Source organism: Sinohyriopsis cumingii, chromosome 6, assembly GCF_028554795.1.
Source record: "Sinohyriopsis cumingii isolate HCF-2022 chromosome 6, ASM2855479v2, whole genome shotgun sequence".
Classification (NCBI taxonomy): Eukaryota; Metazoa; Mollusca; class Bivalvia; order Unionida; family Unionidae; genus Sinohyriopsis; species Sinohyriopsis cumingii.
In genome coordinates, this window is record NC_142966.1 from 155,491,549 (window position 1) to 155,504,598 (window position 13,050).

Consider the following 13,050-nt stretch of genomic DNA (forward strand, 5'->3'; position numbering starts at 1 on the left):
AAGCAAATGTTCTAATGCAAAAATTAATAACTAAAATTAAAGACGGTCCGTATTTTTCTAATGTTAAACAAGTGCTACTTCCACGTGCCTACTAATGACGAATCACAGTAAAGACAGTATTATTGCTCAAATTATGCAAGTGCGTCACTCTATTGCTGTTATTTGATTGGATAGTTTATGCGGTTTATCTGAAATCTATCCAATCAACTCTCTCTATTCCCGCCTAAGTTCCTTGTACTGTCGTTGGTAGCGTTAGCGTGGGCTTGCATATTCCCTTTGCTTTCTACGTTGAGTGGTGAGTAGACCTGTTTTGAAAATATTTCACATTTTTCGTACATTTTATGATAACGATGAAATTAGGATTTTAATAGAATATACATCTTTCTTTTATTTGCATAGTGTAATATCTTTTCTGCAAATTGTATTTAGCAGATTTAACTGATCAAAGTAGGTCGAAACAAACAGGCTATCAGCGCCATATTCTTTATCATTGGCCGACTTGGGCGATCCAATTTTTTTCCCTTTATGTTGTAAGTTTTGATTAACATTTATTTCTGTCACGTTTTTTAGATTTTTATTGACGTTGAAAAAGTATTACTGTTAATATTTTGTTTGTAATTTTCTTATGATGATACGAACGAGCCGATGAAAATAGGCCGCCTTTGTTGTACATAGATTCAATGTACTGCCATAGTCCAATGCTGTAGCATAGCCGTTTGCAATGGATTCAACGTTGAAGCCTTTACTCTATGCGATCTCTATATAACATAGAGTTGTACAGTGGGTGTGAAAAGTAACAAAGATTTATATTGTACCCAGTTTATTGTGAAATATCCTTACTGTCGGTAAAAGAGGGATGATTTTTAAGGGGACTTTAATTCATGGGGTTGGTATTTGACATTCAGGGGTGAATTTTGAGGTCGTTGTTTCGTGTCGATCAGCGGCCATATCGTCTTGTTGAAAAATGCATAGATTCCATGTAATACAGTGGTATGGGGATTTTGATGGGTGGAATGCACGTTATAGTACCACAGTATATAAGACACGAATTAGGGTCGAAAATCTGATTTATTTTGAACATTGGTAATTTTATCGATTTCCTTTGTCTTTTTAAAATATGTTTGAACCGGCGAATATAGTAATGGCGGGTTGTTGTTGGAAGGCTGCAAATTTATGCAAATAATAGCGACTTGCAAGAAATGAGGTAAAATGGCTTCACTCTTCATGGATATGAGATGAAAATTAAACTTGTTCTTGATAAAGATTATTCTAATAAAAGTATAATATTTGAATTTGTTTAGGATAAAAGGAAAATTGTTGAAACATTAAAAAATATTCTTTAAAAAATTAAATTGGAACAAATTTGAGATTTAAAAAAATACTAATTAGTTTCATATTTTGAAAAGAATGTACCAGTAGGAAGTTATTGAAATGTAATTAGAACATCTGTGTGGAATAGGTCACAGTAATTAAAAATTTTACTTTGGTTTTTTTTATTACATTTTTTAAATTAGGCTAAGAAGAGTTTCAGTTTAAGATCATTTTTCCATCAAAGAAGCTTAGTTGATTATAATGTCTAAAAAAATAATGTTGAAACTAAGCACGGTTGCAATTTCAATTCATAAATTACAAAATACTTTTTTTTCATGACTTAAATTTTGTATGCTGAACCATTGCATTTGTTAGCTACAATGCTGTCTCAGTGAATGACATTTTGAATAGTGGAATCTACAAATTCAAGAGGCCAAGGAGTTGAACTGAAACATTTTTTGCTAATGTTGATGTGTTCATTAATTTTTACAAGTACATTGGTTTGACACAAAGGGGGTGGTGGTATTTTTGGGCTTCATAAACACTGATTTACTGAATATAAGCAGTTGCTAGTGACCGAGTTGCTGGGTAAATTCCTAATAATACCACCGTTACCATGGGTTTGTATGCTGATATTCTGTGGAGTTGATCAAGTTGTCTCCACCCATTTTTCTGGACAAGTAATTGCAGAAGATTTACATGTCCAGAAATTTCATTCTTGCTTGATTGAACAAGAAATGTACCAGAAACGTATTAGGTCTTAAGAAAGATGGTCAATAGTAAAACTTGTTTTGAACTTAGCTAGCTTGAACATTATTCCTTTACCTTATGGAAGCGCCTTTTGACATCTGCTCTAAACATGTCATTTTTAGCGGGTTTTCATAGTGCCACCTACAGGAACCCCCTATTAGATACCTCATTTATTGCTGTGAATGACAGTTACATCATATCACATGATCGCTACTTATACTATGGTCAAAATCTGCTATTTAAAGTAACTGGGTCGTATTCTCCAAAATGGAGGTCGTGGATTTTGTTCAATACTTTTCACAATTAGAATAACAACTATGAAAGCTTCAGTAACTTCGGTAAAGGCTGATATTGATTTAGGTAGCAATTAGTTGTTATAAATTATCAAATTCAGATGACTCGGTGATGTAGACGCAGACAAAGAACTTGTACATTTCAAGTATGAGATGGCAGCTACGGTTGGTCACATGGCTTCACTGACTTTATGGTGAACAAGTTCTCTCAGGATTTTAAAGCACATAAAAAATTCTTACATGAAAAATAATTACACAGCTATAACGATTGGATTTTATTCTTAAATTTTTCCACACCTAATAGATGTGTATCAAAAAATTTAAAATGGTTAAAATTGCTGTTAAATGTAACACACTACACTGCTTAACAGTCAACAGGCAGGTCTATTTGTATGGAGTCGAATAAGTAACAGGTGTTCTATTTATAGCGCACTGCACTGGGTAACTTTGTTTCATGTGTATCGGAGGGCTAAAATGCCATACACTGAGGTAAAAGGTTAAAAATACAGAATGAAAAATGATAAGGAAACCTGAAATGTTTAAATTTGTAAATCCTGCTTACAGCACTTGAGGAATTCCACACTAGCTTTTTCATTGTGTAATCCTACTATAACACTAGTTTGGGGCCTTAGAACCTGACCATGTTTTAAGCAGTACTGTTATAAGCAACCAGGTCAGCTAGATCATGAAAATGATGCCTGTACCAACAAATTTGCATATGTGTGTGATAAAAGCAGGTGCAAAAATGCATGCTTGATTGGCACAGTTACCATTTTAAATCAATGCTTATCATGTGAGGAGATACACCTGTAGTGAAAACAGATTATGTATATAATATTTTTCTTTTATTTTAGAGAACCACACATTACACATACACGTGTGTACTGTTTCTATACACATGTCTAATGTCTAGCATGGAGTATTAATGTGTACACACCCGCCAATCTTGACACTCATATTGCAAACCTGCCAACTATTATGATTTTTCCGTGTTATGAAAATTACCCTTGAATACAGACTTACTAGAAAAAACTACTGATAAGTCATCATTGCCAAAAAATCCGGATAATTGGTTCATCCATGTTTTATTTGGATCTGGGTTTATCTTAGAATTAGTCAAATTAGTCAGTGCACCATACTAACTTTAAAGCTGCACCCCAGACACTTTAAGCTGCACCTATTTGTTCATGCCAAGCATCTACATGATCAAACTGTTGATTATAGAATGTTTAAAGATGGCATCCAGAAAGCGATGCATGTTTAACTCGAAAGGGAAAAAAAGCTTCTAGCAAAGTGTTAATAATCAACACAGAAGAATAATAAGGGGTATTCAGATTTTTGTGAATAAAAGCTTTAAAGGACACGATCACCTTTATTGAACATCATGTGCCAGTTTGAAATGGCTTGTGGCTGGAGATTCGATTGCCATTGTCATGTGGAATGGAAAAGAATTTCCATGAATTATGTCAACTTTAAAGAAGCAACAAGCCATTGGGCTGCATATGGTTTGGAACTAGAGTTTGTGCAACTGTTCTAGTGATAAATAAAGTCTTTGTACTTCACGAACTTTTTTTAGTTGAACATAATGTTTATTGCCGATGCAATAAGGAGTCTGTTAAAAGTACAACTTTAAACTAAAAGAAAATTGAACCAATAAATTTATTCTTTGAATGGACAATGCATGTTGTTTTTTTTTTGTATGTTTAACGAGAGACAGAGTATGTTGTGCAAGTTGCAAAATCTATTTCAAGCTGAAAAAGGTATGGATGAGATGAAAATTTGTCTACATTTTTGACCCCCAGTTCTGACACCAAATGGTCCCTCCTCCCAATTTTACACCCCTGTGGGATACACTGAAAACTGGTCAATGTTACGGAAAAAAATAAACTGCCTTACTGAGAATGACTCTTCAGGGCTGGCAGGTCTGACATGAATGCACATTTTCCCAACACTCAGCAGCTTGTCAGTGTCTTTGAATTTGTTGTACATCTATTTTCTGGTTCTTTTGATGCACTGTTATAAGGACATTTGGTTAAAGCAGTACTGGCAAACCTTTGAATTTGCTGCTCCTGCGTGCGTGAATTTTTGCGTTGTTGATACAAAAACTACATCAGCTTCCTGAATGCCTCTCGGCCTTAGACGCATCCTTCTCGAAAAATCTAGTAGGGAAAATGATCATCACTGATATTGCAGCTGTTATCCTGAGTAAAAGTAAATGCTTGCCCAAGTTCCTTCTCCCAGCATTCTTTATGCAGCTTGGCTTAATGGCATCCCAGGATTTGCCACAAAGGTACATTGTTACCTATTTCAGTTAGTCTCTAGTTTTCTTCTGTAATTCATTTTAAAGACTGATATGCTCTGGTCTAGTTTCTGAATCCTGGAAGTTGTATATTCTTCAGGGTGAAGCTGGCTTTCATTTTCTCATCCTTACTAACCAGATTCTTTGGGTGGGTGTGCATGGCAATTGTCCAATAATAATGCCTTTGGTTCCATCTTCAGATTTCTAAAGTGGGATCAAACTACTGGTACAGATTATTTTGAAACCTTTTTTCAAACAAAGCAGCAGTGATCCATGTGGCTTTTTGGAGGGGCATTATATGGGTCTTTTTTTAAATATGCATGCATAACTGGTCACAAGACAACTCGATACGGCTTACAGATTTGTAAAGAAGAATGAGTGATGCAGTATTGCACTTGCATTCAGTACAACATCACTCATTGCAGATTTTGTGATCATTCCAAGAAAAGGTTGGACATGCTGATTAGTTGTTGTTGAATATATACATTTTTCAGTATGTTCCAAGTACTCCACTCCCTTGATTACTCTTGTTCTGATAACTCTTGAACCTGCTTATCACGTTGGTCAGGCATGGATCCAGTTTTTTTAAACCAGAAAGTACCCAAGAAATTTATTCTTATTTGTTGAACTTCTCGATCAAAATTGGTAACTGAAACCCTGATGTTGCTCATTTTTTTTCAAAAACTGTAGATATGACCTGGAAATTTTAATAAACATTATGAAATTTATCAACTTTTAATAATGTAATGTGTTAACATTTGCTTTCCAAATGACGTTCTTAGGACATTGAAATCAAAGATATGAAAGGAAATTTTTATTAATGAAAATATTACACCTAATGTAGACATAGCATTAATGGCAATTAAAAATCTTTATTACGTGAAATTTGTGTTTTAGTTCTTCTAAAGCATAAATGGAATTTGTATTGTTTGGTGTATCAACATGCTACAGTGACTCCCTACTCGGTACTATGTTAAATACCTCTACATGAACCAGACTAATCAACAAAACAAGAAAAGCGGTGACATAATACAGCTATTGTATTGGGAACCACTTGGATTAATCTTGATCTTTCACATGTTTAACATTTTGAAAATAAACTGAATTTATACAAAATCTCAAACAGCTTCATTAGAAAAAGCTCTTCAGTAACAATCTTATGGAGGTGATTGTAAAACTAGGATTCAGTCATGTCCTTACAGTGCAATCTATTTGTGAACTCATTGTGTGCAAGTTGGGTCTGTTTTGATCTGCAGATCCATGTTAGTAAAGGTAAATGTACATATTTAATGATCTGAAGTAGGGATTTGTACTATGTAGATTACAACTGTGTCCATATCATGCCTTTTTTGCCACTTTCATTAACAAAAGTTATGTATATACCTTTGGCATGTGTGCAACCTGTCAAAAGGTGGAATTAACCATCACCACTTGTCAGCAGCGGGCATAGCATATTTCAGTGATGCTTGTCTTATCGGTATGTATTCAATATAGAATTAGTTCTTTTCACAGAAATAGCTATTTTATAACATTACCTTCTTGATCAGCTAACAGACCAAACTAGTGTTTGAAATTTGACTTGGTACTCACCAGTCACATTGTTAGTCACATGACTACAAATATCTGTCCATGACAGAGATGTCAAATCATTGCATGACATTTTTATACATTTGAAAAGGGTTTTAACTATTATCACATGGCTGATATCATTGACAAATAGTTGGGAGATCTGTTAGTCAAGTGACCAGCAATGCAAGTGGAAAGTACGTCGTATTTAGTCAACAATGTAGTTCTGTCTTGTCTGTTGCATTCAGTGAGGTTACTGCTTTGCAATTTTGCTAATGTGTTGAAAGGTTTTAACTTAATTTTCTTTCATTTCAGCTTAATTTTCTAACCATGCCTAAGAAAGATGGAAAACCAAGAGGACGCATGTCTTCCTACGCTTTCTTTGTGCAGACATGCAGAGAGGAACACAAGAAGAAACATCCAGGAGAGACTGTTGTCTTTGCCGAGTTCACTAAGAAATGTGCTGAAGCCTGGAAGGTACATTTCGTCATGAACAAGTTGTTGGTCATTTTTGAAGATGAATATGTTGTAAATGGAGTAATTTATGCATTTGGAAAGTATTGCTACACGAGTTTGAGCAACAAAAAAGTTTACTATCGTCTCAATACTGCACAATTTGTTGCAAACCACATTTGTCTTGAGCAAAAGCTTAATTTCATCATTAGTGCATGATCATGATCCCTAGTACATATTAGTGTGCTGGTGATTAGTCTGTAAGAGGCCACAATAATCCTCATATTTAGGCTACTTATCAGTTAACCCTTAAAGAAGTTGAAATTTTATCACTCATTAGCACACCAGCACATGGTAGCAGTATCTTTCATCTTCAGTTTGACACATAGATGTCTATGATCTTTGCATTGCTCCTGAACAGAGCGTGTAGTTACAAATGTGACTTCTCCTTTTGACAGAACAGGGTGAAGTGAGAGTTCAACAGGGAGAAAAGGTCGCAAAGCAAGAAATGCAATATGTGTGTGTGTATGCATGTGTTCTAATATTTGAATTGTACCCTATATTCATATTTGCATTTAACATTGGATTTATGCCATACTTTATTTTCAAGTGGAAAATTAAATTAAAGTTCTTTTGGCCATTTGACTCTGAACGAGAATAATAGAAACTACATTGTAACAAATTTTCACTCAGTAACCGAATTACATTATTGTTAGCAAAAATGCCTTTAATCCATTTTTTAATTTTTTTTATATATATACTTTCTAAAAGTTGACAATAATTGCACTTTTAAAGATTTATGAATGCGTTTTAAACAACCCCTGTACACGTGTCTTCAGATGATACTGTTCATCCTAATTTCTTTTTTGCGGAATAAACATTTCTGTAACTTATTAGCTAAAATGCGTAAAATTACATATAGGACTCCTTTATAGTTGATAATATGAACTAAACCCTTCTTTCCAACTGAATCACTCGCTTCATTAGAACGGTCCATTGACAGGTTTGTCAATTTATGGTTTATTCATTTGTCTGCATAGTTCATGTAATTCTGGGCATTGGTTAAACAGTATCTGCTTTTTCCATATTTTACCAAATATGAGTCAAGTCAGAAAACAACTTTTACCTTACAGCACATTTTAAAGTTCGTTTTATAACACATTACATAGGCTTTGCTTTCAATGAATTGAATATTTTTCTGAATATATTTGCCAGATGATTTACAAAAAGTCTGCCATTAGAAATTTCCCAGTTACTGGTTACCTTAAAGTTTCAAACTTTATGACGAAATAGTGTACAAGGCGGTTGCAATAACCAGATCACTCTTTCTGTTCTTAAAGCACAAATTGCTGTTTACATATTATTGTTAAAATTTCAAAACAAAAGTTAGTATGTTTTTATTATCAAGGGATAATATACGGAAATCATGTAATGAAGGTTGCTAACTTAGGAAAAGGTTAATGGTCAATCAGCTATCTAGACACGTCTGTGAATGTTTGCCAGTGTAATTGATATAAAAACTAAGCTACATGATGTCTTGTTACAAAACAAGGACTAGAACAAACCTGGCCTCAACTGTATGGTCAGTCAATGTACCTGTCATAAAAAAAATCACAGGGTGAAATTATTTTCGCTTTCCTAACAGAAGAAAACAAAGTTTACATTTTTAGGCAACATAGTTGCCCACTTTGCCTGGTAATGTGACCCCTGTATATTAGCTTGTTGATTCATACTTGAACAGAAGTCTACCATGAATTATTTATCATTGCAAACAGTTAACAGATTGCATGAATAATTCCACCTGAATTGTAACCTGAACAATAATAATATAAAAGTGGCTAAATGTACAGTATTATTGGCCAGTTAGTAGAAAGCTCACTAGACATTGTTGAAAAATAATTTTAATGTGTATAAACTTTTATAAAACTTTTCCATTAGAAGAACAACTGGTGAAATGAAAATATGACAAAATAGTTCCTGACATAATTTCAATGCTTGCAGAAGGCCAAATAAGAGTTGCAGAATTAATACCCCCACCCCCTTTTCTAGTATATACATGTCTTGAAATCCTGTCTACTTTTAAGATTTCATCCTGCTAAACACAGGTTTGCAGTTGCTGTTGCATTTAGTTGTTGAAGCAGTAATTGTTTGTCAGCCAATCTCACTTGGGACTCTTGTCCTTTATCATTGACTGGTATTTCATTTCATAATGTGAAAATCCATTGCACTTTTGGCATAATCGTGACACTTTCCAACATTTATGCTCGAGAATTTTCTAAAATGATTGCTGCATAAGGATAGCTAGAGTATATTGATCCAATTTCCAAGATGGGTTTCTTCATATTTGAATTATACATATTGATTATATTAACAAGATAGCTAGCAGACCAGTCTATACTTCTAAGAAAATTGCTCCGTGTTTTATGGTGCAAGTTGTGTATGTTATATCATGGATTTTTTTTACAGCAGATGGATCTTCAAAAGAAATGCAAAAGCAGATGCATCTTTTTATACATGCTTTAATTCTGGATTTTAATATATGGACTACACAGCGTTCTTATATTTACATTTTATACAGCAAATGTCAGATCGTGAAAAGAAAAGGTTTGAGGAGATGGCTGATAAAGACAGGAAGAGATATGAGACCGAGATGTCCACCTATGATCCTCCCAAGGGTGCAGAAGGTGGCAAGAAAAGGAAAAAGACCAAGGACCCAAGGGCACCAAAGAGAGCTCTGTAGGCAGTGTTTCTTACTTTGAAATTGTGCAGTTATTATTTGTAATACCTATGCTTATTGCGCAGCTCAAAATAATGTGACAATTTCATTATACGGACAGTGCACATGCATCGTACCTTTCTGTTTAGGTTTGAGTCTGGCTTGGTAAATTGGGTCATTGGGAAGGCTTCCTAGTAGCTTCCCATGAGTTTGTTGTTTTTGTGGGTTCTTCCCAGTTATCTTGGCCATTTATAGTCTATTCCACTGAGAAAATGGTGTTCAACCCAAAATAACATTATTGGGAGACCGGATATACTGGTGTGGTTGCAATATTTGGATATTTGATGATCAATGATTTAGTTGTAACAATTGCATTAATACTTTTTAAACCATCAAGAACGGTAGCAGGTACATACTGAACAGATTCCTAACCATTCAGCCCTGGTTTTTTTCCATTCTTTTCCTCTTCTGCAGACTTGTTTTAAAAACCTTATATTTTCCAACAAGAATTGCCCGAATATCCCTTTCTCACATTTCATGCAGAAAACACCCCCAAAAATTTGTTTTGCTAACCATGTTTGTTATTTTGCATCAGTATGATGGACCAGAGCATAACAATAAAAACATTTTGCAGCTATTGATACTTGCAAACTAGTCGTGTGCTTCCCTGATAATGTGTTTTACTGTTATATTTTACAGTTATTGATTTTAAATAATTTTCCTTGGTTATTTCAGGTCAGCTTTCTTCTTTTTCTCTGCTGAGGAGCGAGAAAAGGTGCGCAAAACAAATCCCAACTGGACTGTTTCTGAAGTAGCAAAAGAACTGGGCTTTAGATGGGGAAAATGCACTGATAAATCCAAGTATGAGGTTATGGCAAGAGCAGACAAGCTAAGATATGAGAAGGTAGGTGAAAAAAATTCGTTGTGCTAATCAAATAGAATAGTTCATAAGGTATATAATGTCAATTTCTTTGTATCCAGAAGGAGTGCGCTTTTTGGAATAGACAGAGTGTAATGGCTATAACATAGAAAACATGTCCTGCATGCTAGTGTACCATATTAAACTCTTTTTATTTAAGCACATTGCCATGGGCTTTTAATTATATCGTGTACTTGCCATCTCAAATCATGTGTCCATTGCAGTGAACATGAAATTAAACATTGTGCTTCATTAGAAGTAAATTCATCAAGGTCCTCGAGTGTATCGTGTAATTTGTATAAAGTGGCATTCCCAAAAGCTTGTATGTATTTTATTCCATCATGTTTATTGAGGCCAATAATATAGCCCTCATCAGCTTGTATCTTGTATCCAGTCCACCATTGACAATTTTTGAAGGACACCATGGGATAGAGCCAAATTTGGTACAAGGATTGATTAAAACTGGGGCATTGTTTGAGTTGCACCTTGTCCGAGTGAAACTGATATGTAGTTCTGGCCCCAGTTTGATTTAACTTTGCATAATGTGGGTGCATGGGCACTAATAGCAGCATTTCTTTGTTTGACAACAGAGCAGAGTCCCATAGGTACATTTTTTATCCTCTTATCAATAAGGACTGCAATAATTGGGCATGGACTAGAGAATGTTGCAGGAATATGTCAACAAGCTCTCTTTGTATCGCACTTAAATCTGCATTTAACATTTTTGTTTCATGAATTAATTTTATCATCACAGGAAATGACTTCATATAAGAGTGGTGGTGGTGGAGGAGGAGGAGGAGGAGCAACTGGAAAGAAAACTGGTGGGGCATCACCTCAGAAGAAGGCAAAGAAGGTGGTAGTGCAAGAGGAGGAAGAAGAAGAAGAGGAGGAGGAGGAAGAAGAAGAAGAAGAGGAGGAGGAGGACGACGATGAAGATGATGATTGAAAATATAAGCTCCAAGACCTTCACTGTCCCTTGTATTTTACTGGGGACTCTAATATGTTTGTTTCATGACATCCATTCAAGTTTAAATGTTATGAGAATAATTAATTTTTCATGTTGATTCATTCTTCTTCGCTTGTTTTTAAGCAAAAGCATCACATTTTTCATCTATTTTTGAATTGATCATTGTAGGTATTATAAGTTATTAAACACAAGATCCCTTATTTCTTAGAACAAATTATACTAGCATCTGTTGGATGTGCATTTGACAACTAGTAACTTGTCATTTTTAAACATTTATATAGACAAGAGTTAGAAACTATAGGTTACATTTACGATTATCAGCTGCATGCATTATTATTATCTCTTTGTGGGAATGCTGTATAATAATTTTGGATGCACCAAAAATTAAGACTTTTTAAAAATATATACAATGTGGATTTTGTGTCCCTCGAAGGATAGCATATGCATCTTTCCATAACATTGAAAACGTAGCAGGTGACCTCAATTTGGATGTAATTTTATCTAATAGTTCTAATTTGACTGCAGGGTTCCTGCAAGATGATTCATCTGTCCTCCCTGTTGTACTATATCCTGTGTTTAATTTGTATATATTACAGTGATAACTGTTTGTGTTGAACATTTTTAATGCAAGCCTTTTATCATCTTGCACATGCTCTGGATTTTATGTATGTAATACTGGCTGGTTTTAGAATGCCTGCACTCAACTCTTAATCATTTCAACAATTTTGAAACCATTGTTTAGATCTGTTGATGTATTTTTTTGTGGCTATATCAAGCCTGTTAGGGAATCAAATCTGGTATTCAGAAATTTTACAGTATTGACAACTGTTGCAATACTTGGATTCACATCTATTCCACATTTTTCTTTTCTTTGTAGGCTGTTATTGACCTGTTTTGTTTCACAGCTACATGCTACATTGTTCATAACCTTGTGTTTCTGAATACTTGTATGTGAAGCAAGATGTGTATATTGCCATTGATTTTCTGCAAACTGATTTGGGGAGGCTAGTTGGGTACTAAATATGTTTACATTGTAACTGTTAAAGTGAATAACAATTTTATAATTGATTTAAAAAAGGGTCACAAATCTGTGTAAAGAATGTAGATTTAAACTTGATATATCATCGTTTTACATTATTAATATTAAGAATTTCCATCCTGTACACTATATTAAATCTTTGTATTGATAAACATTTGAAGTTTCTGTTTGCATTAAATATTCTCACCATGTGCATACATCTTTCAATAAACTTCAATTTCTCTGATCAATATTAGGTCTTCTAAAGCAATTTGCACCCTGTCCTTTCAGAAATTAAGTAAACAGTTTACTTTGTTGGGAACAGGGAACATGTTTAAAGGAAATGTATTTCCAGAAAGCAAAGTTGTCATGGTTTTAAAATTAAGATTACACCACATGAGCAGATTTTAATGAGAAGTTACGAAGGTTACACATGTAGAGCATTAGACATGTCTGTCGAGTAATAACTTGTGTTACTGTAACTCTAGAATAAATCGTTTTAATACATGTTCACTAATGTTGTTCTTTCATCTTTGTTCCATTTTGAGCTCTACAAGGTTGTGTGCATTTTGTACGACTTTTATGGATTGATGTATTTTGACAGTAGTGATGTGAGAACTCCTGCAAGTCTAAACAGGGTCCATAGCAATCATTCTGTTCCCATAGCCATTTTTAATAAAATAACCGATTTCCTGTTAAGCATTAGTCATGACATTGGCTGTTGCCAAAAAGGTAAAATACTGCTGGTTGTGATATAA

At 34.4% G+C, this 13,050-nt stretch overlaps 1 protein-coding gene across 1 annotated transcript; it reads left to right on the plus strand.

Moving 5' to 3' along the window:
• The first annotated feature begins 144 nt into the window (after positions 1-144).
• Positions 145-12,799, plus strand: LOC149798326 (high mobility group protein DSP1-like). The gene is made up of 5 exons (XM_089963465.1): positions 145-295; positions 6,535-6,696; positions 9,251-9,408; positions 10,124-10,292; positions 11,062-12,799. Exons 2-5 carry the CDS (start codon positions 6,550-6,552, stop codon positions 11,251-11,253), a joined length of 666 nt encoding a protein of 221 aa, XP_089819591.1. The 5' UTR covers positions 145-295; positions 6,535-6,549; the 3' UTR covers positions 11,254-12,799.
• The last annotated feature ends 251 nt before the right edge of the window (positions 12,800-13,050 follow it).